We start from the raw sequence: 25,138 nt of genomic DNA, 5'->3' as shown, positions 1-25,138 counted from the left end.
TAAAAGCCTGAGAGATGCTTGAACCGCCACCTTAAAGTGGTGGAGGGGTTTGAGCGCTCAACTGATCCTAGAGGCTATGTTGTCTGGGGCTTAAATGCCCCTGGTAGGGTCTCCCATGGCAAACAGGCTCTAGGTGACGGGTCAGACAAAGAGCGGTTCAAGAACCCCTCATGACGACTACAGAATCGAGGCACCTGACGTTGCCCGGTACAGCGGAGTTGGGGTCTCACCCTGGAGCCAGGCCTGGGGTCGGGACTCGTCAGAGAGCGCCTGGTGGCTGGGTTGCTCCTCGCGGGACCCGGCCGGGCCAAGCCCGAACGAGAGATGCAAGACCAACACCCAGTGGGCCCACCACCTGCAGGGGGAACCGTGAGGGACCAGTGCAAAGAGGATTGGGCAGCGGACGAAAGTGGAGACCTCAGCGGCTCAATCCCCGGATGCTTAGGCTGGCTCTAGGGATGTGGAATGTCACCTCGCTGGGGGGAAAGGAGCCTGAGCTTGTGCGGGAAGTTGAGAGATATCAACTAGAAATAGTCGGACTCGCCTCCACGCACAGCGTGGGCTCTGGAACCCATCTCCTCGAGAGGGGTTGGACTCTCTTCTACTCTGGAGTGACCCACAAGGAGAGGCGGCGGGCTGGTGTGGGTTTGCTTGTTGCCACCCAGCTCAGCCGTCTCGTGTTGGGGTTTACCCCAGTGGATGAGAGGGTCGCATCCCTGCTCCTTCAGGTTGGGGAGAGGTCTCTGACTATCATTTTGGCCTATGGGCCGAGCGGTACTGCGGAGTACCCTGCCTTCTTGGCGTCCCTGTCGGGGGTGCTGGATAGTGCCCCTCCCGGGGACTCCATAATTCTGCTGGGGGACTTCAACGCCCACGTGGGGAACGACAGTGACACCTGGAGAGGCGTGATCGGGAGGAATGGCCTCCCCGATCTGAATCCGAGGGGTGTTTTGTTATTGGACTTCTGTGCTAGTCACGGATTGTCCATAACGAACACCATGTTCAAACATAAGGGTGTCCATCAGTGCACTTGGCACCAGGAATCCCTAGGCAGGAGGTCGATGATCGACTTTGTTGTCATGTCATCAGACCTTCGGCCGCATGTTTTGGACACTCGGGTGAAGAGAGGGGCTGAGCTGTCCACTGATCACCACCTGGTGGTGAGTTGGATCCACTGGAGGAGGAGAAAGCTGGACAGACTTGGCAGGCCCAAGCGCATAGTGAGGGTCTGCTGGGAATGTCTGGCGGACCCCTTGGCCAGGGATGTATTCAACTCTCACCTCCAGGAGAGCTTTGACCAGATCCCGGGGGATGTTGGAGACATAGAGTCCGAGTGGACCATGTTCTCCGCAGTGGACCATGTTCTCCGCATCTATTGTTGATGCTGCAGTCTGCAGTGCCTGTCGCAGCGGCAATCCCCGAACCCGGTGGTGGACACCGGCAGTAAGGGACGCTGTCAAGCTGAAGGAGTCCTATTGGCTGTGGTTGGCTTGTGGGACTCCTGAGGCGGCTTAAGGGTACCGTGAGGCCAAGCGTGCTGCGGCCCGTGCTGTGGCAGAGGCAAAAACTCGGGCCTGGGAGGAGTTCGGTGAGGCCATGGAGAAGGACTACCGGTTGGCCCTGAAGCGATTCTGGCAAACCATCCGGCGCCTCAGGAGGGGGAAGCAGTGCTTCGCCAACATTGTTTACAGTGGGGGTGGGGAGCTGCTTACCTCGACTGGGGACATTATCGGGCGGTGGAAGGAGTACTTCGAGGATCTCCTCAATCCTGCCATCACGCATTCCCTGGTGGAAACAGAGGCTGGGGACTCGGGGTTGGACTCTTTCATCACCCAGGCTGAAGTCACTGAGGTGGTTAAAAAGCTTTGCGGGGGCCCTTTGTCTCACCAGTTCTGTTCATAACTTTTATGGACAGGATTTCTAGGCGCAGCCAAGGGCCGGAGGGGGTCTGGTTTGGGGACCAGAGGATTTCGTCTCTTCTTTTTGCAGATGACGTGGTCCTGCTGGTCCCCTCTAGCCAAGACCTACAGCATGCGCTGTGGCGGTTCGCAGCCAAGTGTGAAGCGGCTGGGATGAAGATCAGCTCCTCCAAGTCAGAGGTCATGGTTCTTGACCAGAAAAGGGTGGCTTGTCCTCTTGAGGTTGGAGGGGAGTTACTGCCTCAAGTGGAGGAGTTTAAGTATCTCGGGGTCTTGTTCACGAGTGAGGGAAGAATGGAGCGGGAGATCAACAGACGGATCGGTGCGGCTGCCACAGTAATGGGGGCGCTGTGCCGGTCCGTTGTGGTGAAGAGAGAGCTGAGCTGAAAAGCAAAGCTCTCGATTTACTGGTCGGTCTACGTTCCTACCCTCACCTATGGCCATGAACTTTGGGTCATGACCGAAAGAACGAGATCCCGGATACAAGCGGCTGAAATGAGCTTCCTCCGTAGGGTGGCCGGAAACTCCCTTAGAGATAGGGTGAGGAGCTCGGCCATCCGGGAGGGGCTCGGAGTAGAGCCGCTGCTCCTCCACATCGAGAGGAGCCAGTTGAGGTGGCTCGGGCATCTATACCAGATGCCTCCTGGACGCCTTCCTCGGGAGGTGTTCCAGGCACGTCCCACCGGGAGGAGGCCGTGGGGACGGCCCAGGACACACTGGAGGGACTATGTCTCTCGGCTGGCCTGGGAACGCCTTGGGCTCCCCCTGGAGGAGCTGGAGGAGGTGTCTGGAGAGAGGGACGTCTGGGCGTTTCTGCTGAGTCTGCCGCCCCCGCGACCCGGTCCCGGATAAAGCGGAAGACGATGAGTACGAGTACCCTCCCCCCCCTCCACTTCTGAACTTGAACTTATAAACAGCCTGGTCCCCAAATGACCACCGACAGAGCCCTGACTTGAACAGCAGCCAGTCAGGGTCTGTAACAGCGCATATTATTAGCACTAGAGGGACGTCTGGGTGTCTCTGCTGAGTCTGCTGCCCCCGCGACCCGGTCCCGGATAAAGTGGAAGACAACGAGTACGAGATGCTGAGCATGATGGGTCTTGCCATAAGAGCGGTCAGGTAGGAAGGAAGTCATCTCACAACACATTTGTACTCAGAAAGCAGCCAGAGTGAGGATGAAGGACGGCCAGCAGCAGCATACAGATGACAACAAGTAATGAACCGTGGTATGAAGTCACAGAACAGGAAGTATATACTGAGTGTCATTCCTTTAGATTCTGCTCTGATCCATATACATCAAGTCACCATAGTCCAGGTAGAAAAGCTGATCAAATTAAATCATCTCTGACCTACTGAGAGAAGAAAGACTTGTTTCTAAAAAGAAACTTAATTTAACTTAAATTAGATACAAGGCTGTTTATTCTCCTTGAAAGTGAGTCAGTGATCAATGATAACACCGAGGGGCTTCTATGAGTTAACAGTTTCAGTTTGTGTAGAGCTGTAATTCTAGGAAGGGTTCTAGAGAACAACATGAGCTTGTCTCAGCATTCGGTACCAGTTTAAGTTGTTTCACACGTGACTGGACTCGATAATTTGCCCCACGGATTTAGAGCAGCAGTAGATGACAGCATTATCTTCATCATGTGGTAAATCCTGACAAAGGTCATTAACAGATCATTTACGGTATGCTACGGTTCATGTTAACATTTGAACCATAACTGACCCCAGGAAAGCATTTCAAATGAATAAATTCAGATTCCTTGAGTTTAACTGTGGGGCTTCTATCAGTCAGACTTGTTAGGGTAAAACAAGAAATATTGAACACCTTTATATCAGAATCTTACGTTGTTATGATAAAACTGTCTTATCCAATCTGGACCAGCAGGATGCGGTGGAAGATGGCTGTCTGGTCAATGGGATTGTTGAGCGCAGCTCCAAGGAACCAAGCCCTGCCCCCTCGCCGACCTCTGGCAGGAAGACCAAAAACAGCCAGTCGTCCACTCTACCCACCAAGAACCAGGACTCTCTGTCACAGCTTGAAGGCTTCCTGCACCGCAAACACGAGTGGGAGGGGCACAACAAGAAGGCCTCCAACAGGTGAGATCCGTCGCACTGCCTGGCTTCACCCTCTGACGTCGCATCACCTGACCCCTGCTGCTCTGTGATTGGCAGGTCCTGGCACAATGTGTACTGCATCATCAGCAACCAGGAACTGGGCTTCTACAAGGACAGCAAGGCGGCAGGTCAGGGCGTGTCCTACCACGGCGAGCTGCCCGTGAGCCTGAAGGATGCCACTGGTGATGTCGCGTCAGACTACAAGAAGAAGAAACATGTCTTCAAGCTCAGGTAAGGATGAGACAATCCAGAACCAAACCCAGACCAGTTTAGAAGCAGTGACAGGCTGCATTTTTCCAGCCTTTGTGATGTTAAATCTGTCCATGTCGGCTGAGCGGTCCATCAGCGATCTGACAGAACGCTATGGTGCAGAGTGAACAATTCATTGGCCAAAACTGGCTTGCTTCATCTTTCCGAGGCAGACACCAGGCCTTCAGAAAGCAATGCAGAACCTGTCTAAACTGCTACAAAAGAGTCTAAACCAGATCAAAACCTGTTTAAACTGGTACAAAATAATTTCAAACAGTTTAAATCAGTTCAGCATGATTTGATGTAATGTTCTTCTGATGTATTTAGTGTTTTTAGTGTGATTGCTGTTATCTCAGTTCCTCTGTTCTTGTAGCAATAAGCATCTTCTGTATGAATGCTGTTCTACAAATTAATTCACCTTGTCCTACAACTGCTATAAACCAGTACAAGTTGGTCTAAACTTGAATTAACTGTTTTAAACTGGTATCAGTGAAAACCAACTGAAACCGGCATAAACTAGTTTAAACTGTTCATCTGACACAGAGGCAGTCATCTCTGATTGGACCTTCAGAGAATAAACACTCTGTTCCTCATGTTGTCACAATCTTCTTTCCCTCCAACTGATTTGGTCTCAGCTCATTGAGTGACCATCAGAACCTCAAGATCCAAACAAACATCTCTCTGTCTCCCACCCCCTCCCATATCTACCCTGCTTCAGCTCTGTGTCTTGTCTTCTTTTTGGAGCCTCTTTTTGCATATCTTCCAAAATTCTTAGTTATGGATTTGGTCAGCAGGTCTCTCAATGCAATTGATCAAATTTTCTCGATGAGAAGACAGGGTGAAGGAGAGCCCACTTGCCCGGGCAGGACATTTTTCTCCGGATACACGATGGACTCCTGGCAGAAGTGGAGGATTGTGTGTCTGTCGATAATGTCAGTCGAGGATGTGGAAGATGTGTATATAATTGGATGTTTGATATCAGGATTTCTGCTTTTTGGAGTCAGCGGTTACCTGGCATATCGAGAAATTCGGAGAATGTCAGCAGCTGTTCTGGCCATTGTGAGGCTGCCTGGCATGTATGATGGGATCTTCAGAGCGATCAACACTCAGACTGAGATGTTACGTGAGCTGAATCGCAGACTGGATGTGATCCTTACGATCGCAGGCAGGTTGCGGTTCCTGGACTCAGGGGTGAAATGGGATAAATCTTGGAGAAAGTTGTTCGCTTGGATCTGGCAGAAAGACCAGGAATTTGGCTGTTTGGATTCGCCTTTGAGAAGCACCAGCGAGACTCTCAAGGCTGACGGGAAATTAAGAGTCAGCCTAACCCAAATAATTATTGTTTTTCTGAATCTGGCTCCCCTGCACGGCCTTGATGGCTGGTTATCTTCAACTTCTCCTAGAAGTTATGTAAACATGACGCTCTGCTCCCTCTGCTCCCTCCCTTCCCTGAGGACATCTGTGGACCTGCTCAGAACTTTGTGGCCGGTTGATGTACATTCCAACAAACCATCAAGGACAATGGCCTCTGTGACATTGCTTCATGGACTTACTTGCACACACACACATGCTCAAGATAAACATATGCACCCCTCACACCACCTTCACCGTTCCCAGCATGATGTTGTTTTGACAACTTGTTGCTTCTTTGTTCTGAGGTTTTTTACAATCTCAAACTGTATCCTGCTAAGGATAAAGTGTGAAATATGATTTATTTTCCTCTACTTTCCTAATGTGGCCTCTTTTCTCATCTAACAAGGGCAGCGCCTGTGAGTGGGCAGCAAAGCCTCGGTGACCCGTCCCCCCCTTGTCTTGTGTCATGATGTATGTTTGGATGGGTTCTACTGGACTTCTAATTTCCCCTCAGGAATCAATAAAGTATCTTTGAATTGAATTGAAACATCCGAAGCGACTTCCTGAATGAATCTGACCTTTCCATGCTGTTCTTCTTCTTCTCTTTCAGAGTTTCCGATGGAAATGAGTATCTATTCCAAGCCAAAGATGAAGTGAGTATCCTGTTTCCCTCAAGTTGGGATCAGAAATAAAAAGAGAAATAAAACAAAACCATCCTCTCCAACTAACCGGGTTCCAGAATCTTTACCAACCTGAGGTGGTTACTTTTGGATAAAATTGCTGAAAGAGGATTTTAACGTACTGATTCTTCTGAACTGTCACCATAGTTTATGGTTCAGATAAATATCCAGGTCTGTTCTCCAACAGACTCTGGATCAGGTTTACTCACCGTGATTTTCAGCAGCATGTTGTCTGAACATGTGTCCTGACCTCTGTCGCCCCCTGCAGGAGGAGATGAGCACCTGGATCCAGGCCGTCCTGAATGCCGCCACCGCAGAGCGCTCTGAACTCCACGGCAGCAACCCCGGCACGCCGTCCACCGGGCGTGCTCAGACGCTACCGGCCACTGTGTCGCTCACCACCGAGTCCAGTCCTGGGAAGAGAGAGAAAGACAAGGAGAAGGACAAGGAGAAACGCTTCAGTCTGTTTAGCAAGAAGAAGCAGTAGCAGAAGAGCCACCAGGAGGCACGTTGGTGGAACTGAACCCGGTGCTCCAAAGCAGGAAATATTCCGACCTGACCTGCTTCGGAGCGCCGACTCACATTCAGCTCCTGTCAGCTTTACTGGGATCCAAACTGCACATCCAGAACTTTCCCGAAACCTTCATGAAGTCTGTCAGCTCTTCACCTCTGCTACAAAACTGATCCCTGAACGGGATCCAGAAATGGTCGAGCAGCAGAACACCTTCTGGATCCCAAGGTTAGATCCAGAATTGATTCTTGGAGAACCAATTCCAGAGTTAGGTCCAGAATTGGTTCCACTGCAGAACCAGTATCTAAAACTAGTACTACTGAATCCATCCAAGACCAGGTTATGAAACTGGTTCTACTGTTGAGCTGGTTTAGGACCAGGCTCAGAAAATTGTTCTGCTGCCGAACCCATCCTTAACCAGGATCTAAAACTGGTTCCTGCAGAACTGATCCCAGACCAGGACCTAAAATGATTCTGCTGCACAATCAATCCCAGAGTGGGACCTTCAGTATAACTGGTTCCAGTGCAGAGATGATCTGAGACCAGGATCTAAAAACTAGTTCTGCAGCAGAACTGATCCAAACCAGGATATAAAAGTAATTCTATTCCAGAACCAAGGAGAGGATATAAATTTGCTTGGGACTGGGCTCAAAATCTGGAGAATCAATCCAAAACTGGGATCCAAAGCTTGGTTCTGCCTCAAAACTAGTAGAGATTTTGAAACCGTCTCTAAAGCAGAATTGATCTGACCCTGATTCTGCGCGTCCACTGTTCTGACATATCAGAACCACATTTACTAAACTTTAAAAGCCAATAAGCAGCTGCTGCTGCTGATGTCACTCATGATGTCACACTGATCAATCAGTGGTAGAGGTGGACAACTGATGAGATTCTGAAAAACTGAAAGTTTCACCAGCGTCGGCCCACTTGGTTGGTTCTGGATGTTTCTGATTCTGTTCAGTTGTCATTTGTTTCCCCTTAAAGTCAGTGAGATGCTGCCCGGCCTCTGATTGGTCAGTGTTGTGTCCCACCTGTTTTTTTCTGCTGGCCCAATGATTGGTTGTTGCTCGGCCCGTTGGCTCCATGAAGCAGGACCTGGTCGCTCTGGTTCTGATTTTCCTGAACTTATCTTTGTGTTTTTATTTTTCCTCGGTTCTGAAGGGACGTTGCTGAGAAACTGGACCAACTTTTTACGGCTTCGGAGTTAATCTTTTGTGTTGGGTGTAAAATTGTTCACCTGCATGCTTCATGTAAGCCCACTTGACCCGTCTTCTTCTTCTTCTTTGGTTCTGTCGCTCGCTCCGCGTCACTGTATCCGTAATGTAGCGAACATGTATGGAAGTTCGTGTTTCTGCACAATCCGAGCTGCATCGTTAGGAATGACCTATTAAAGCTTTTCTCATGTATGAAGCTGCACCTGTTAAAGCTGCCAACTCATTAAAGCTTTTAAACTATGACCTCACTTCCTGTTCTGTGATGTCATTTCATCACATTGTCAAATTCCCACAGAAACATCTTTTCTTGCTTTTTTTATTGTCGTTTTAATTCAAAACATTCAGATTTTTTCACTTTTTTACTTTTTCAATTAATTTCCTCAAAATCCTGAAATTTATTTCCTTTTTTTTCCATATAACTTATTATATTGTGACTTTACTTTCTGATATTAAACATTTTCAATAATTCAGCATTTTTTCTTGGATTTCTTGTTAAAACTTTAAGGTTAAAGCGTTTTTCTCAGTTCCTAAACTGAATATTTGCTTCAAATACAAACTTTGAGATTTTATCTGATAAAAATTTAAAAAACAAAACAAATCCAGATTTTACATTTTTCTTTTCTTGTTTTTAATATTTTACTTTTATTGGTATTATTTAGCTTATCACAAGTTGTTTGAATGTTTTTTTTTTGGCACATTAAGAGATAAAGAAATTTAATTTAATTTAGTTCAGTAGAGCAGTAGGAATATTAAAAAATAAATGTGAACAAATGTACTTGATTAAATACAGAAATATTAAGACATGCCAGTTCAATGAAAATATGTTATATTCCTCACCACCGTACCCAGACTGCCCTGTCAAAGTGTTCAAATACATCCACATGAATGCAGACTGTAGAAGAACCACAGTGCTGGTATTATTGGACCTCGGCGCAGTTGTCTTCTGGTACCAAACTTGGCTGGTTTGAGTCTTATTTGAAGGACAGGGTTTTTTAGTGTCAAAAAGTAACTTGTAACTTTACATCAGTTGACATGTGGGGTTCCCCAAGGTTCCATCCTGAGACCCATGGGATTCGTGCTTGTTTCTCTCTGAAAAGGTCAGAAACCCACACTCACACCTGATTGGCTCAGAACAAAACCTACAAAAGGAGCAGAAAATGTAAAAATATGGGGATAAAATGTACTAATGTCAAAGTGTTGTGACTATGAATCTGAGAATATTATTTAATATTAATATTAATATTTTATTAAATAATATTTGGGTCTGTTAAGGATTGTCCTGTGAATACCAGCCCAGTAAGGCGATGGTATTAGGACAGAATAGAAAGGTGTGAGACGAGCTCTGACATTATTGAACAGCATAAACTCTGCACATATATGGAATAAATTCACACAATTTCTTAAAATACAAGAATTTATTAACAAAAATAAGTCAACTCAAAGTCAAACATATTTCAATCAACAAACTCTTTACTTTGCTAAAACAATCCAACTAAACTACCAAGCAGAATTAAAGAATAATGAAGACTAATGGACTATATACAATATAAACAAGTTGATTAAAGATGATTGATAATTATGACCAAAAGAGTGATGCAACATTATCATGCAATGTTTATGTTTGAGAACCAAGGATTATCTTGTAGAATCTGGAAATGAAGTTAATAACTTAAGTGTCTTGGAACCAACTTAGGAAACAATCAGCAAACCTTTAGACAACCATTCACAATGAAAGATCAGATAAAATATTATTTTAATAAAATAATATCTGCTGAATAAAACCAACCTTCTGGATGACTAATTCTCAATGGTGTCTCATTAGCTGCCTTTATTTATTCAAATAATATTTAAAGAAATATTATTAAGGGAATATTTTGGAAAAGAGCCAAATCTTTCTGGAGAAATGGGGCTTAATGGTGTTTACTTAGTTATCAAATTTAGTAAAATGATGTTAGGGACACATTATTTACTGGATTGAAAACTAACAACCTTTCTGGTAAATATTATGGTAAATATTATTTGGCAGCAAGCACATGTTCTTAGCTGTTAGCAGTTGAAGCTAACAAAAGAAGCTGATAGCTTAGCACCAGAATCAAACACACACCTTTAAAATACCGTTAATAAAAGGGTTAAAATGCATAAGCGCGGACGGCGCGTTATGATCAATCTTCTGTTTAAAATCACCCTTCAATAAAGTTTGTCTTAACTTTAATAAAAACACAAACAAAGAAAAAAACTGAGCACGTATGCTGCAGATAGCCTGCTAGCACAAAGTTCAACACAAACAAAACCAAACTTCATAAAATGAAAAACGTTTAGATCATTTCAATCTAAATCACTTCTCTCTGCCCAAACCCTAACCTCGTTTGAATCGAGGAGGAGTTGTCTGGGCGACGACGAAGTTTGAAGAAAGCTCTGTGAACAAAGGGTTAGCTTCTAGCTAACCTCCGGAGCTGTAGCTGGATCTAATGTAGTTTGGACCTGGTTCTGATGGAGTTTGGACCTGGTTCTGATGGAGGTTTGTCCCTGGTTCTGATGGAGTTTGGACCTGGTTCTGATGGAGGTTTGTCCCTGGTTCTGATGGAGTTTGGACCTGGTTCTGATGGAGTTTGGACCTGGTTCTGATGGAGGGTTGTTCCTGGTTCTGATTGAGTTTGTTCGTGGTTCTGATGTAAATTGGACCTGGTTCTGATGTAGTTTGGACCTGGTTCTGATGGAGTTTGGACCTAGTTCTGATGGAGTTTGTTCCTGGTTCTGATGTAGTTTGGACCTGGTTCTGATGGAGTTTGGACCTGGTTCTGATGTAGTTTGGACCTCGTTCTGATGGAGTTTGGACCTAGTTCTGATGGAGTTTGTTCCTGGTTCTGATGTAGTTTTGACCTGGTTCTGATGGAGTTTGGACCTGGTTCTGATGGAGGTTTGTTCCTGGTTCTGATGGAGTTTGGACCTGGTTCTGATCGAGGTTTGTTCCTGGTTCTGATGGAGGTTGTTCCTGGTTCTGATGGAGGTTGTTCATGGTTCTGATGGAGGTTAGTTCCTGGTAATCGTTAGTGTGAGCTGCTGCAGCATCTCCTCCCATTTATGTAGTTATGTTTCTGTGTGGGGGGAGGGGTGAAGGGCAGCCATGGATTAGCCAATCAGCATCGAGTGTCAGAGAAATTCGACACCTGCTGTTTTTCTAAGGAAGGACGTCACTCTGCCTTCTAACTGGCCGGCCTTTTTAACATGGAGCAGCTCCCAAGACCTACCTAATGGGACAAAAGGAGAAAAAGACAAAAATGCCTGAACATGATCTTGAACAACTTTAAATAACTCGGAAACTATAAGGACTATCGATTTGATTCATGCACCGTATGAATCCGCACGCTTTGCTGAACAATCATGAAGCTTTTCAAGTTTCTACAAAAATCTGAGTAGGAGGTGTGACCCTGTAAAAAATGGATCATTTTGAACATTTTAACCTAAGTGAAGGCAGATTTTTTACTCTGAAACAAACCTATCTCACAGGAAAACGGTAAAAGGTATCAAACTAATCCCTTGTGAGTGAGAGGACCCATTGAAGCTAAAAACTAAGAAGCTCGTGTGTCTACATACTGCCATTTAGGAGATTGTGCGATTCGAAAATGACCCTTTTCACTAAAATTCGCAGTCCTTCCTTTTCTTACATTTTGTATTGATTCCAATGGGTCAGGAGGTGTGACATTTCTGTGCTCAGGTAGGATTTTAAAGAAAACCGTAAAACCTACGGCGATGACACTTATATTACCTGAAAGCAGAAACACAGAGCTACGGTTTGATGCATAAATTATTTCTATAGAGTGAAATTTGCAAGAATAACAGCAATTTGTGTAACTGCACCAGTTTTACACAAGAAATGAAGACCCACGTCTCATACTGATGTCTTGGTATCTGTAATTTCTCTCAGCTCTCTTGACACTAGGACACCTTGGCATCGTGAAAACTAAACAATAAATAAAGAACAATACAGTGTCACTATCATACTGCTACACATGTTTATTATAAACTGTATAATTTCATTACAACATGCCATATTAATACAACATATTTACCTCGAAATAGCACAAAGTATGAAGGAGGAGATAGGTGCCTAAAAAGTGTTAGATATATATAATGTTAATAATAATAAAGAGAAACAGGAACACTGTTTAAAGCATTCGCACAATAAACAGATCCATTAAAGTGACAGCAGCAGAATTTTTGGATTGCTCTCACACCTGGAAACATTCAGGTCCAGAGCACATAGCAAGACTTGGTTTGGTCCATAACTCAGATCTTGACACAGAGAGCTGTGGTGCCCCTTTAAGAGAAAAATCGGAACTAAAATAAAGTTTCATTTGTTTCAGCCAAAATACTTTAAACCCTTTTTAATAAACAGGCAGCAGCAGATTCCTCCAGCAGAGCATTGTCCATCCATCAAACTACAGCCGAAAACTCGCTTTCTTTACATCACAGTGCCATGTGTGGCCCACCGCATGGACCGCCCCATTGGTCCTTGGTCCAGTCCTGGTGCTCCTGTGATCACTGTAAGATGGATGGATGGATACTAGTAGACCCATTTACTTCACCTCATTCAGACTGAACACAAAACATTAGGCATCTAGATAAAACCACCAATAATAACAACAATGATTATAAAAAGAGGAAGAAATGATTGGAAGTTGACCAGGAAGCTTCAGCGGCTTTTATTTTGAAATTCTCCGGAGGAAGTCTTTCTCACTGTTTCCATCTTGATGTGGTCAGTGATCCCTAAACTTCCCGTTATTATTCCCGCTTTGCTCCTGTTTTTTTGGGTCCAGCGGGCTGTTGGTGCCTTTGGAACCGCCCTGAGTGTCTGTCCGGCTGCAGAACCTGTCACTGTGGGCCGAGGGGCTGATTAGGAGCAGCGAGGTCAGATTCTGGTTCTGTAATCTGCGGATTTCAGGCTGAACAGACGGCGGAGGGATTTTCTGCAATTCCAGCCTTCCCGGAGTCATCAACGGAATTAAATGATGAAATTGTGATTGGGTTCGTGTCCGCAGCTTATCCGACCGGACCGAAACCTAGTGGGCTGATCAGAGCCGCGCCAGCCCGCTGAGGATGTGCTTTTGTCCGTATTATTGATCCAGGATGATGGACTCAGAGCTCCAACCGAATTCTTATTCTAAAGAAACAGGTTTTGCAGTTGCAGGTTTAAACTAGTTTTTATGTGAACTGGGTTCAGATCGGATTTACACCAGATATTAATATCAAATTAAACCTGTGAGACTCTGTTTTATTTAAACACAGCTGCTCAATTTCTCTGGATAATAAGTAATAAAATATTATTTTTAATCATGTGAAAAATTAAACTCAGGCTAGAACCTGAATACATTTAAACTTTTTATATGAATAAAATATGATAAACATTCATTTTCCAACCAAAGATATAATAAATCTGTTCACAGCAGAGACATTTTTATTTCTATAGAATAAATTAACTGTTTCAGCAGATTTAGCTGAGCTTTTGTCTTCTGAATATGAAACAATGCAAGACATGGTGAATGAATACAGCCTTATTCTTGAGAATGAACTTGTTTCAAGTCTGAAGGAACCACACATGATCTGATAGAACCACCCATGATCTGAAGGAACCACACATGATCTGATAGAACCACCCATGATCTGAAGGAACCATGTTTGTTAATAGGAAGATTTGATGAATGTCCGAGTTTGTGTTTTCTCCAATTAGGAGAGTGGCATTATGGGAAGTGTAGTTGGCTGTTGCTCAGTTAAAAGAACTCCAAAGAGAGACTACAGCTCCCAGCAGTCAGACTGAACGTGCTCAGAACTTGTTGAATGCTGCTGGAACCCAACATGTCGGATAAAACGGCACCGCGCTGCCAGCTCCGGTTGGAGTGGATCCACGGTTACCGGGGCCACCAGTGCCGGAACAACCTGTACTACACAGCAGGGAAGGAGGTGGTTTACTTTGTAGCTGGGGTGGGTGTGGTCTACAACACCCGGGAACACACACAGAAGTTCTTCCTGGGCCACAATGATGACATCATCAGGTGAGGAGGCGGATCCAAAATGGCAGGAGGTTAAATATTTCCTTCCTAACATCCATCTGTTTATCCATCCATCCATCCACAGTCACATTAACTGTATTTATACGCAAAATTGATCAAACTCATAATCTGTTAAATGTATGTAATTTTCTACCTGAAAGATGAATCCAGTGAAAAACATTTTTTCATAAAGCAGATGATAAGAAGGGGCGGAGGATGGGGGAGTCAGAACCTGAATATTCAGCCTATTCTAGAAGCGGATTAAAGGTAAACCATGATGAAAGGCTCTCTGCTCTCTCTGGTCTGAGTTCTAATGGTAACTTGAAGAGAAAGTTTGGGAGAGGAAAGAAAACTTTTGTTCTTATGTATCTTTAGGGTACAAGAGGACAAAACATTTATCCAGACTTGGTTCTGACTAGGCTGGGTAAAGGAGACATCCTGATGGTTCTGCGGTGCCAATTCTCTCTGTTTCTGAGTCTTGGAACTATTTCCACCGTTTTATTTAGCACAGGAGAGGGAACCACAATGTAATCAGAATATCGGTGAAGGTAGAATAATATCTCCAGGTATCACATGTCATCGTTCTGCAGAAGGTTTCAGTCACTGTTTAACATTTACTAATCATGGATTATTTTCCTCCTGATAAAATCTTCCTCCAATCAGCTGAGGAACAAGATTCAATTCAATTAATTATGTTTATTTATAACAGCGGTTATCACAAGGCACATTACAAAAAAATCAAATTTATGTACATAAATATATAATCAGTCCAGTCATACAGACTGAGGCCAAGTCGGTTACATCCATTCCTATTAGGTCCTAGTTATCAACCAGTTCCGTCAAATTCAAAGGGACTGTGTAGCAATCCCTCATACAGAGCATGCATGTAGCAAAACACTTTAACAAGAAGAAACCTCCAGCAGAACCAGGCTCAATGTGAGCGGCCATCTGACACGACCGACTGGGGGTTTGAGAGAACAGAGCAGAGACACAAAAAGATTCATAAAATACATAAACAAAATGAAAACATTAATGGTTGTAGCTCCTTTAGAGGCTTCATCTAAGAGAGAAAGACAGCTAAGCAGATCAACTCTGAGCCAGTTTTCAAGTCTAGAGGGTGAAAGAGAGCACATAGTGGATCATCTCTAGAAGGTGAGCATTAAGTTGTTGGCAGCAGCGGCTCAGCTGATGTTACCCTCCAGAAAGGTGCCACAGCTAAACACAGAGTCAGGCCAGGTGTAGCTTCTAGGAAGAGAAAAAACAGAGAACATAGAGTTAAAAGCTGAAATAACAGCAAATAACACAATTGGAGAGTAGTAGGAGAATGTAGTAGATAGAGTGAAAGTGGTCATTATGTCCTCCAGCAGCCTAAGCCTATAGCAGCATAACTACAGAGATAGTTCAGGATAACCAGAGGAAGAACACAGTTCAGAACCTGCCTGACAATCTGAGTGATATGCTTTCTTCAGTCTGATGGTGATCACTGATGAGCTGTGGTTCAGATTGTCTGATGTTCTGATGTGAGGCTTCAAATAAAAACAGAACAGCCGACATATATTACATATTTCTGTCCTTTGTCAGAAGCTCTGAGAGAACCACAAAAGGCTTGCAGAAACAAACCTGTCAGAGGAAATTAACAACCTGCCTGTAAACAGCAACTGCCTGCTGAGCTCAGAAAGACCTCAGAGAGACCTTCACAGAGTTAGCATCTTCTGTGTCAGGACAGTGGGTTCAGCATGTTAGGTCGTCATCACTCAGAAACTGCTGCTGACACAGACATGCGTTGAGTTATGATTGGCTGGCGTGTTTGTTTTGAGCAGACACACCGAAAGCTGGTGTCAGTAGGCATCCTGCAGGAACGTCTCCGAGCACATTCCTAATAAGTCAGAATGTTATTCCTTGGGCTATTGTTAGGGTCGGACAGTGGACTGGTGAAGGTTAGGCTGAAGTATCTGTGTGTGTGTGTGTGTGTGTGTGTGTGTGAGGCTGAGATAGCCCTGTTAACATACACACTCTCTGTGTCACAGTCCCTGCAGTGAATCAGTGTGCCTGGACCCTGAACGGGTCACTAAGCAGCTTCCAGGCCCGACGCTGCCTCTAGTGGAGACAAGATGAATAACTCAGCAGAACATTTACAGATTTTGACCCATGACAGAATTTTATTAAATACAAAAAGAACCTACCACAGTGTTGGTGGATCTAGCCATGTTTGGGCTGTTTTCACACTTTAGGTTTAGTCTGTAAGTTTGGCTTTAAACCACTGTTGATCCATCTCCCCTCTGTGGAAAACCATGTCTTCTATGCTGGTGAGACAGATCTCTGCGTCATCTTCCATAAAGTTCTGCTGTCTAACACAGCCAACATCTTAGGTGTTCATAAGGACTACATCATCTGAGGTGTTCCCCAGGATCACCTTCTTCAGGTTCTTATCTACGCATGCAGCATGATGTTACCAGACATGCTGAAGTTAGCAGAGTTAGTTTACAGGTTCAAGTTTACAGGGCAGGAGTTTGTCCTGTAACCGGTGGGTTGCCGGGTTGAAGACATCATCTGTATGTCAAGACAAGTCAAGTGAACTTTATTATCTTCAAGCGGCAGTTTGTGGTGCAGACAGCAGTGAAAACATAAAAAACAGCTACTATATATATATACAGGTCCTTCTCAAAATATTAGCATATTGTGATAAAGTTCATTATTTTCCATAATGTAATGATGAAAATGTAACATTCATATATTTTAGATTCATTGCACACTAACTGAAATATTTCAGGTCTTTTATTGTCTTAATACGGATGATTTTGGCATACAGCTCATGAAAACCCAAAATTCCTATCTCACAAAATTAGCATATCATTAAAAGGGTCTCTAAACGAGCTATGAATCTAATCATCTGAATCAACGAGTTAACTCTAAACACCTGCAAAAGATTCCTGAGGCCTTTAAAACTCCCAGCCTGGTTCATCACTCAAAACCCCAATCATGGGTAAGACTGCCGACCTGACTGCTGTCCAGAAGGCCACTATTGACACCCTCAAGCAAGAGGGTAAGACACAGAAAGACATTTCTGAACGAATAGGATGTTCCCAGAGTGCTGTATCAAGGCACCTCAGTGGGAAGTCTGTGGGAAGGAAAAAGTGTGGCAGAAAACGCTGCACAACGAGAAGAGGTGACCGGACCCTGAGGAAGATTGTGGAGAAGGGCCGATTCCAGACCTTGGAGGACCTGCGGAAGCAGTGGACTGAGTCTGGAGGAAGACTGGGGAGAAGGAAATGCCAAAATGCCAGAAGTCCAGTGTCAAGTACCCACAGTCAGTGATGGTCTGGGGTGCCGTGTCAGCTGCTGGTGTTGGTCCACTGTGTTTTATCAAGGGCAGGGTCAATGCAGCTAGCTATCAGGAGATTTTGGAGCACTTCATGCTTCCATCTGCTGAAAAGCTTTATGGAGATGAAGATTTCATTTTTCAGCACGACCTGGCACCTGCTCACAGTGCCAAAACCACTGGTAAATGGTTTACTGACCATGGTATCACTGTGCTCAATTGGCCTGCCAACTCTCCTGACCTGAACCCCATAGAGAATCTGTGGGATATTGTGAAGAGAACGTTGAGAGACTCAAGACCCAACACTCTGGATGAGCTAAAGGCCGCTATCGAAGCATCCTGGGCCTCCATAAGACCTCAGCAGTGCCACAGGCTGATTGCCTCCATGCCATGCCGCATTGAAGCAGTCATTTCTGCAAAAGGATTCCCGACCAAGTATTGAGTGCATAACTGTACATGATTATTTGAAGGTTGACGTTTTTTGTATTAAAAACACTTTTCTTTTATTGGTCGGATGAAATATGCTAATTTTGTGAGATAGGAATTTTGGGTTTTCATGAGCTGTATGCCACAATCATCCATATTAAGACAATAAAAGACCTGAAATATTTCAGTTAGTGTGCAATGAATCTAAAATATATGAATGTTAAATTTTCATCATTACATTATAGAAAATAATTAACTTTATCACAATATGCTAATATTTTGAGAAGGACCTGTATATATATACATATATATATATATATATATATATATATATATATATATATATATATATATATATATATATATATATATATATATATATATAGAAGGTTTGGACACACCTTCTCATTCAAAGAGTTGTCTTTATTTTCATGACTATGAATATTGTAGCTTCACATTGAAGGCATCAAAACTATGAATTAACACATGTGGAATTATATACTTAACAAAAAAGTGTGAAACAACTGAAAATATGTCTTATATTCTAGGTTCTTCAAAGTAGCCACCTTTTGCTTTGATTACTGCTCCGCACACTCTTGGTATTCTGTTGATGAGCTTCAAGAGGTAGTCACCTGAAATGGTTTTCACTTCACAGGTGTTCCCTGTCAGGTTTAATAAGTGGGATTTCAAGCCTTATAAATGGGGTTGGGACCATCAGTTGTGTTGTACAGGAGGTGGATACAGTACACAGCTGATAGTCCTACTGAATAGACTGTTAGAATTTGTATTATGGCAAGAAAAAAGCAGCTAAGTAAAGAAAAACGAGTGGCCATCATTACTTTAAGAAATGAAGGTCAGTCGGTCCGAACAATTGGGAAAACTTTGAAAGTGTCCCCAAGTGCAGTCACAAAAACCATCAAGCGCTACAAAGAAACTGGCTCACATGAGGACCGCCCCAGGAAAGGAAGACCAAGAGTCACCTCTGCTGCGGACGATAAGTTCATCCGAGTCACCAGCCTCAGAAATCGCAGGTTAACAGAAGCTCAGATTAGAGAACAGGTCAATGCCACACAGAGTTCTAGCAGCAGACACATCTCTAGAACAACTGTTAAGAGGAGACTGTGTGAATCAGGCCTTCATGGTAAAATAGCTGCTAGGAAACCACTGCTGAGGACAGGCAACAAACAGAAGAGACTTGTTTGGGCTAAAGAACACAAGGAATGGACATTAGACCAGTGGAAATCTGTGCTTTGGTCTGATGAGTCCAAGTTTGAGATCTTTGGTTCCAACAACCGTGTCTTTGTGCGGCGCAGAAGAGGTGAACGGATGGACTCTACATGCCTGGTTCCCACCGTGAAGCATAGAGGAGGAGGTGTGATGGTGTGGGGGTGCTTTGCTGGTGACACTGTTGGGGATTTATTCAAAATTGAAGGCATACTGAACCAGCATGGCTACCACAGCATCTTGCAGCAGCATGCTATTCCATCCGGTTTGTGTTTAGTTGGACCATCATTTATTTTTCAACAGGACAATGACCCCAAACACACCTCCAGGCTGTGTAAGGACTATTTGACCAAGAAGGAGAGTGATGGGGTGCTGCGCCAGATGACCTGGCCTCCACAGTCATCGGACCTGAACCCAATCGAGATGGTTTGGGTTGAGCTGGACCGCAGAGTGAAGGCAAAAGGGCCAACAAGTTCTAAGCATCTCTGGGAACTCCTTCAAGACTGTTGGAAAACCATTTCAGGTGACTCCCTCTTGAAGCTCATCAACAGAATACCAAGAGTGTGTGGAGCAGCAATCAAAGCAAAAGGTGGCTACTATGAAGAACCTAGAATATAAGACATATTTTCAGTTGTTTCACACTTTTTTGTTCAGTATATAATTCCACATGTGTTCATTCATAGTTTTGATGCCTTCAGTGTGAAGCTAAAATATTCATAGTCATGAAAATAAAGACAACTCTTTGAATGAGAAGGTGTGTCCAAACCTTCGGTCTGTACTGTATATATATATATATATATATATATATATATATACATATACATATGTATATATATATATATATATATATATATATATATATATATACATATGTATATATATATATATATATATATATACATATGTATATATATATATATATATATATATATATATATATACATATGTATATGTATGTATATATATATATATATATATATATATATATACATACATATACATATGTGTATATATATATTTATGTGTGTGTATATATATATATACACACTTACATATACATATGTATATATATATATATATATATATATATATATATATATACATACATATACATATGTATATATATATATATATATACATATGTATATGTATATATATATATATACATATACATATGTATATATATATATATATATATATATATATATATATATACATATGTATATGTATGTATATATATATATATATATATATATATATATATATATATATATACATACATATACATATGTATATATATATATATATATATATATATATATATATATATATACATATGTATATGTATGTATATATATATATATATATGGTTTCATGGCTAAATTGGACCAGCCTGGTAGCCAGTCTTCATTGATTGCACATTGCACCAGTAAGAGCAGATTGTGAAGGTTCAATTAGCAGGGTAAGAGCACAGTTTTGCTCAAAATATTGAAATGCACACAACATTATGGGTGACATACCAGAGTTCAAAAGAGGACAAATTGTTGGTGCACGTCTTGCTGGCGCATCTGTGACCAAGACAGCAAAAATTCTGCCCACAAAGGATGGCTGGGATCAGCCAAAATCATCCTAGGTTTCTTTAAGGATCTAGAATTATGCAGATCACTCATCATTAAGAGATATGCCAGCAATTTTACTGCAAACCTTGACAATACTTTGCAGGTGATTCGTATTTTTGATGGAAAGTGACCCGTACCAACAAAGAAAAGCAAAGTTAAGAACAGATTCAACAAAACAAGAGTAAAATATCTTGATAAAAACAGAGCTGACATTAAAAGTATGAAGCTTACAATAAAAGCGTATACGCTGGTGTGCTTTCTTTACCACACTGTCTCAGTGTGTTACAGTTTGGACGCCTGTATGGCCGACTTTCAGCAGCGTTCTTTCTGTTTGCAGTCTGGCGATCCACCCTGATAAGATCCAGGTGGCAACAGGTCAAGTGGGGAAAGACCCGTTCATCTGTATCTGGGACACCTACGCCATGCAGACCGTCTCCATCTTGAGGGACATCCACACCCACGGAGTCGCCTGTCTTGCCTTTGACTCAGACGGTCAGGTAAAGCCACCCCCTTTCTGTTGTCACGCAGTAGACTTCATAAAGGGTAGAGTCCAGTATAAATGTGTTAGGCGAATGAGATTCTGATTCTGTGGGTTGTCCATAAATGAATACTACATTGAACGTTTTGAAGCAGAGTTGTGATGCTAGTGTTGTAGCTTTTACTGCTTTAGAAAAAGCATCTTTTCAGTGCAAGGCCCCAAGAAGCTGCCCTCAGGAACTCAATCACACCTTTCTCTGAGCTGAGGAACTTCATCTGCCAGCCCTGTGGTTTCCATGTTGGGGGTGGAGCTACAAAGGTTTATGGATGCAGATTACTTCACATGCTTGGTTCATGTCCCTGTTGTCATAGCGATTGGCCTCAGTCGGGCTGGACGCCAAGAACACGGTGTGTATTTGGGACTGGAGGAGAGGGCGTGTCCTCGCCATGGCAACCGGCCACTCGGACAGAGTAGGACTCTTATCTGTAAAGTTTTGGTGTTGTAACACGTTGACTCGTTCTCTAACGCTACTGTCACTGTTCCCCCAGATCTTTGACATCTGCTGGGATCCACTCCAGACCAGCCGCCTGGTCACCTGTGGAGTCAAGCACATTAAGGTGAGACAGCACCCTCTAGAGTATCACGATGGAGCTGATTTCTGCTTAGATTTCAGAAATGATGAAGCAGAAAATATTTCTGGGAGTAGAAAAACTTCCAAAAGGGGCGAAACGTTTTTTGTTTTGGGTGAAACCAGATATTTCTACACTTTATAGGAAGACACAACCATTTCATTCATCAGACTAAACTTTTCCTGTTTGGCCAAACTTTCTATTTGCTAATTTCCAGAATAATGAGAGATTTTTTTAATTACTTCCTTCAGATTCAGAACTTTCCATACATTTCTTGAGTATTTGGCTGAAATGCTCTTTAAACAGTTTGACCTATCCTTCCACAAGCTTCTCACAATACCATGTTGCCCTGAAGCCACTTTGTAACTGATCTGCTGATATGCTGAGGGGCATTGTGTATTTAGAAGATCCATTTGTGTCCAAGCTTTGAGTTCCTGGCTGATCTCTTGAGATGTTGCTTCGATATTTTTACATAAGGTTCTTTCCTCATGATGCCATTTGTTTTGTGAAGTGCAGCAAAGTACCCCCACAGCATGACCCTGCCACCTACCCCTGGTCTTTACAGCTGGGATGGTGTTCTCAGGCTTAAAGCTGAGTGGCCTTTCAGCCCATGCTGATAAAGGCACGCCTCTGACAGGAGGGGACAACCGGGTCGTACCTCGGTGCAAGGTGGACGGAGGGCCCCGCACTGGGCCTTCGAACCATCAAATTATGGTCTGGATTTTTTATTTTTATTTTTTTTAATAAAGGCCCAATATTTAGGTTACATAAACGTTTTTCATTTATTTTTTCTTCCTACTTGACCTTGTAGCAGTGGTCAACCCCTCATGCCGAACACAGAGATGGTTTGGCCGCTGACAACTCAAGACTTTGTGTTTATTAAGCCGCTCCAGTAAAGTATAAAATGCTGGTGCTGGAGGCAGAGAGAGGAAAATACCCTGCTTCATTGTGGGTCAGGCAGTGGCTCCATCACTTTGATTTAAAGAAACTGTACCGTGTCATGACTTAAGGGTGTTTGGGTTTTGGTTCTTCTCTTATTTTGTTCTCACAGTTGATTTTTGGGTCTTGCTTCTGATCATTGTTTTCCAGGTGGTGCTTCAGTTTATTGCTCAGATTTAATTGCTCATGATTCTTGTAGTCTGTTCTGTTATTTCTAAAGTTTGATTATGTTCAATTCAATTCAGTTTTATTTATATAGCACCAATTGACAACACATGTCTCAAGGCTCTTTACAAAGTCAGTTCAATCGAATCATACAGATTTCAAGTCAGCTTCATACATTCCAATTAATCCTAACTATCAAACAGTGTCCATGTTATATTTAGTTCCAGCCATGTTTTGAGTTCACACCTGCCACAGCTTATCAGCTTCATTCGGTCCACCTGCACCTATATATACTGCTCTATTCTGTTTACTTGTCGCGGAAAACTTCATCTGTTCATGCCAAGTCTGTTTTACCAAGCCTGTCCATGCCTGCATCTGCCACCTTCAATATGCACACATTTCTGTCTTTACATACACATTGTTTTTGACAGCGTTCTTACCCCATAGACCTGCCCAATGATCTGAAGGTTCTGCCTTCTTCACTGCTGCTGGAGAAGGTGGAGTGTGAGCCCACCTAGCGTCATGTCAGCAAAACTTGGGATAGAGCACCAGAGTCCAAATTGGGATTACTTTGAATATGACTGCGTTTTAGATAAAGCCAAGTGTCTTGCAGTGTGGGGTGACCAGATGTCCCCGATTTAGACAACCTTTCCCCGGGCTGATCCTGGTGGTGATGAAGGTTTATTTTGCGGTAGGAAACCTTACTATTGTTGTCAACATCCAAAAAACTGGTAAAATGAAAATGGCTTGGATGTTTTTTGTTTTACGAAAGTTGAGGACACAAATGCTAATAAACCAAGTTTTTATGAACAAACAGAACACCAAATAGGAAGACAAGAGCACAACTCGCTGATTTTTTAAATTGGAGCTACAGTGTCAACAAGGATTCATCCAAAGTAAGTTTTAAAATTGATTGGTGACCTTTAGTTTATATATCCTGAGTTCGTTATGAGTTGTTTTGCTAATTTATTACTGTGATTTGTGAACTCAGGCTGAGGGGTGTTTTCCACTCAGTTTGAACATATAAAGATTACTGACAGGAGTCAGAAACAGGGAAAGTGAATGTGAACTGCCTGAACTGAGAATGATGAGAAGGGAGAGAGAATCACTTGGTTAAATGTGCATTTCTTCTGTTGTATGAGCCTGTAGCTCCAAGTAAATAACTATGGCAATTTTGGTATTTCATCAACTGAGGAAAATACTTCAATAATTACAAAGTTAATATTTAAAGGGTTATTCTAGTTTCCTAGTATCTAAAGATATTCAACTATTAAAGGGTATCTGAAACAAAAATCCAATTTGTTAAAATGTAATTTTTCAGTATGTTATACGTAATGTTTTTGGAGAGGATTGTGATTATATTATGTCTCTTTTAGAATAGTGAACATCTGATAGAAGATGAGAGAGGAGGAAAATTGAAAGTGATAGAAAGTAGAGTGAAGCTAAGAGCAGGGAAAGAATAAAAGTGTTAGAAAAAGTAGGAGAGGAAATAAGACAGACATTACTACTGCTATTTATTTGTTTTATTACTCTTAGGAAATGCCAACAACAGTGTGGATAGACGTTCCTGCCATTACACTTGAATTTTCTAGTTTAATTATGAATAAATACTTTAAAATAAATGAAACTGTAACTGTACCAATGTTTTCTTTATATCTTAAAAACATTTATTTCTTTTAATCTCTGAGCTGGAAATGTACCCGGATTTGATTTCAGAAAAAAAGACTAAAACTATAACTGAAACTAATAAAAACTAAACTGAAACTTAGCATTTTCAAAAAAATAAAAACTAAACTAAACTAGCAAACAAATGCTCAAAACTATTAAAACTAAAATAGAATTTAAAATGTGAAGTCAAAACTAAATAAAAATAAAAACTATTGAAAATTGCAAAACTATTAAAAACCTTGCTGCCGAGCACCACGTCAGCCAGACAGGGTCCCAGCGAAAGGGGGATCGATCTCTTCACTTACCTGTCTCTGGAGGCGGGGAAGACGCTGCGCCGCACTGCGGGCCTGCCTGTGCAGCAGTTGGCTTATGACAGCTCAAGGCTGGCGATCCTTGCTATGGGAACTGGTCCCCGTCGACACGACAACTCTGCACCCTCACCCCAGAGCAGAGAGCTGTTCCAGCAGAGAGGACGTGGGTGTAAACAGTTTCCAGTGCCCTGTACTGTGCAGCCTGCTGGTGTTGGCTCCACAGCTCCAGCGTGAACCTTTAGGGGAGGATCCTGTTATTTGGCTGTACAGCC

At 42.8% G+C, this 25,138-nt stretch overlaps 2 protein-coding genes across 6 annotated transcripts in view; both read left to right on the top strand.

The window, feature by feature from the left end:
* Positions 1–8,511, top strand: part of LOC124868219 (spectrin beta chain, non-erythrocytic 1-like) — a 46,770-nt gene extending 38,259 nt beyond the window's left edge. For 2 of the 3 annotated variants that reach the window (XM_047365189.1, XM_047365191.1), the window contains 4 exons: positions 3,802–4,016; positions 4,092–4,265; positions 6,247–6,289; positions 6,585–8,511. In XM_047365189.1, coding sequence (XP_047221145.1) covers positions 3,802–4,016; positions 4,092–4,265; positions 6,247–6,289; positions 6,585–6,803 — 651 coding nt within the window. In that variant the 3' untranslated portion in view covers positions 6,804–8,511. The remainder of the gene's footprint in view (positions 1–3,801; positions 4,017–4,091; positions 4,266–6,246; positions 6,290–6,584) is intronic. The other variant, XM_047365190.1, reaches the window with a different exon arrangement.
* Positions 8,512–12,654: 4,143 nt separating this feature from the next.
* Positions 12,655–25,138, top strand: part of LOC124868394 (echinoderm microtubule-associated protein-like 6) — a 57,465-nt gene continuing 44,981 nt past the window's right edge. The window contains exons 1-4 of one of the 3 annotated variants that reach the window (XM_047365615.1): positions 12,655–14,091; positions 21,014–21,173; positions 21,526–21,624; positions 21,703–21,771. In XM_047365615.1, coding sequence (XP_047221571.1) covers positions 13,877–14,091; positions 21,014–21,173; positions 21,526–21,624; positions 21,703–21,771 — 543 coding nt within the window. In that variant the 5' untranslated portion in view covers positions 12,655–13,876. The remainder of the gene's footprint in view (positions 14,092–21,013; positions 21,174–21,525; positions 21,625–21,702; positions 21,772–25,138) is intronic. The other 2 variants (XM_047365616.1, XM_047365617.1) reach the window with 2 other exon arrangements.

This window comes from Girardinichthys multiradiatus, chromosome 5 (genome assembly GCF_021462225.1).
Source record: "Girardinichthys multiradiatus isolate DD_20200921_A chromosome 5, DD_fGirMul_XY1, whole genome shotgun sequence".
Taxonomy (NCBI): domain Eukaryota; kingdom Metazoa; phylum Chordata; class Actinopteri; order Cyprinodontiformes; family Goodeidae; genus Girardinichthys; species Girardinichthys multiradiatus.
Note: the sequence above shows the minus strand (reverse complement) of the source record. Positions and strands in the feature narration are given on the sequence as shown.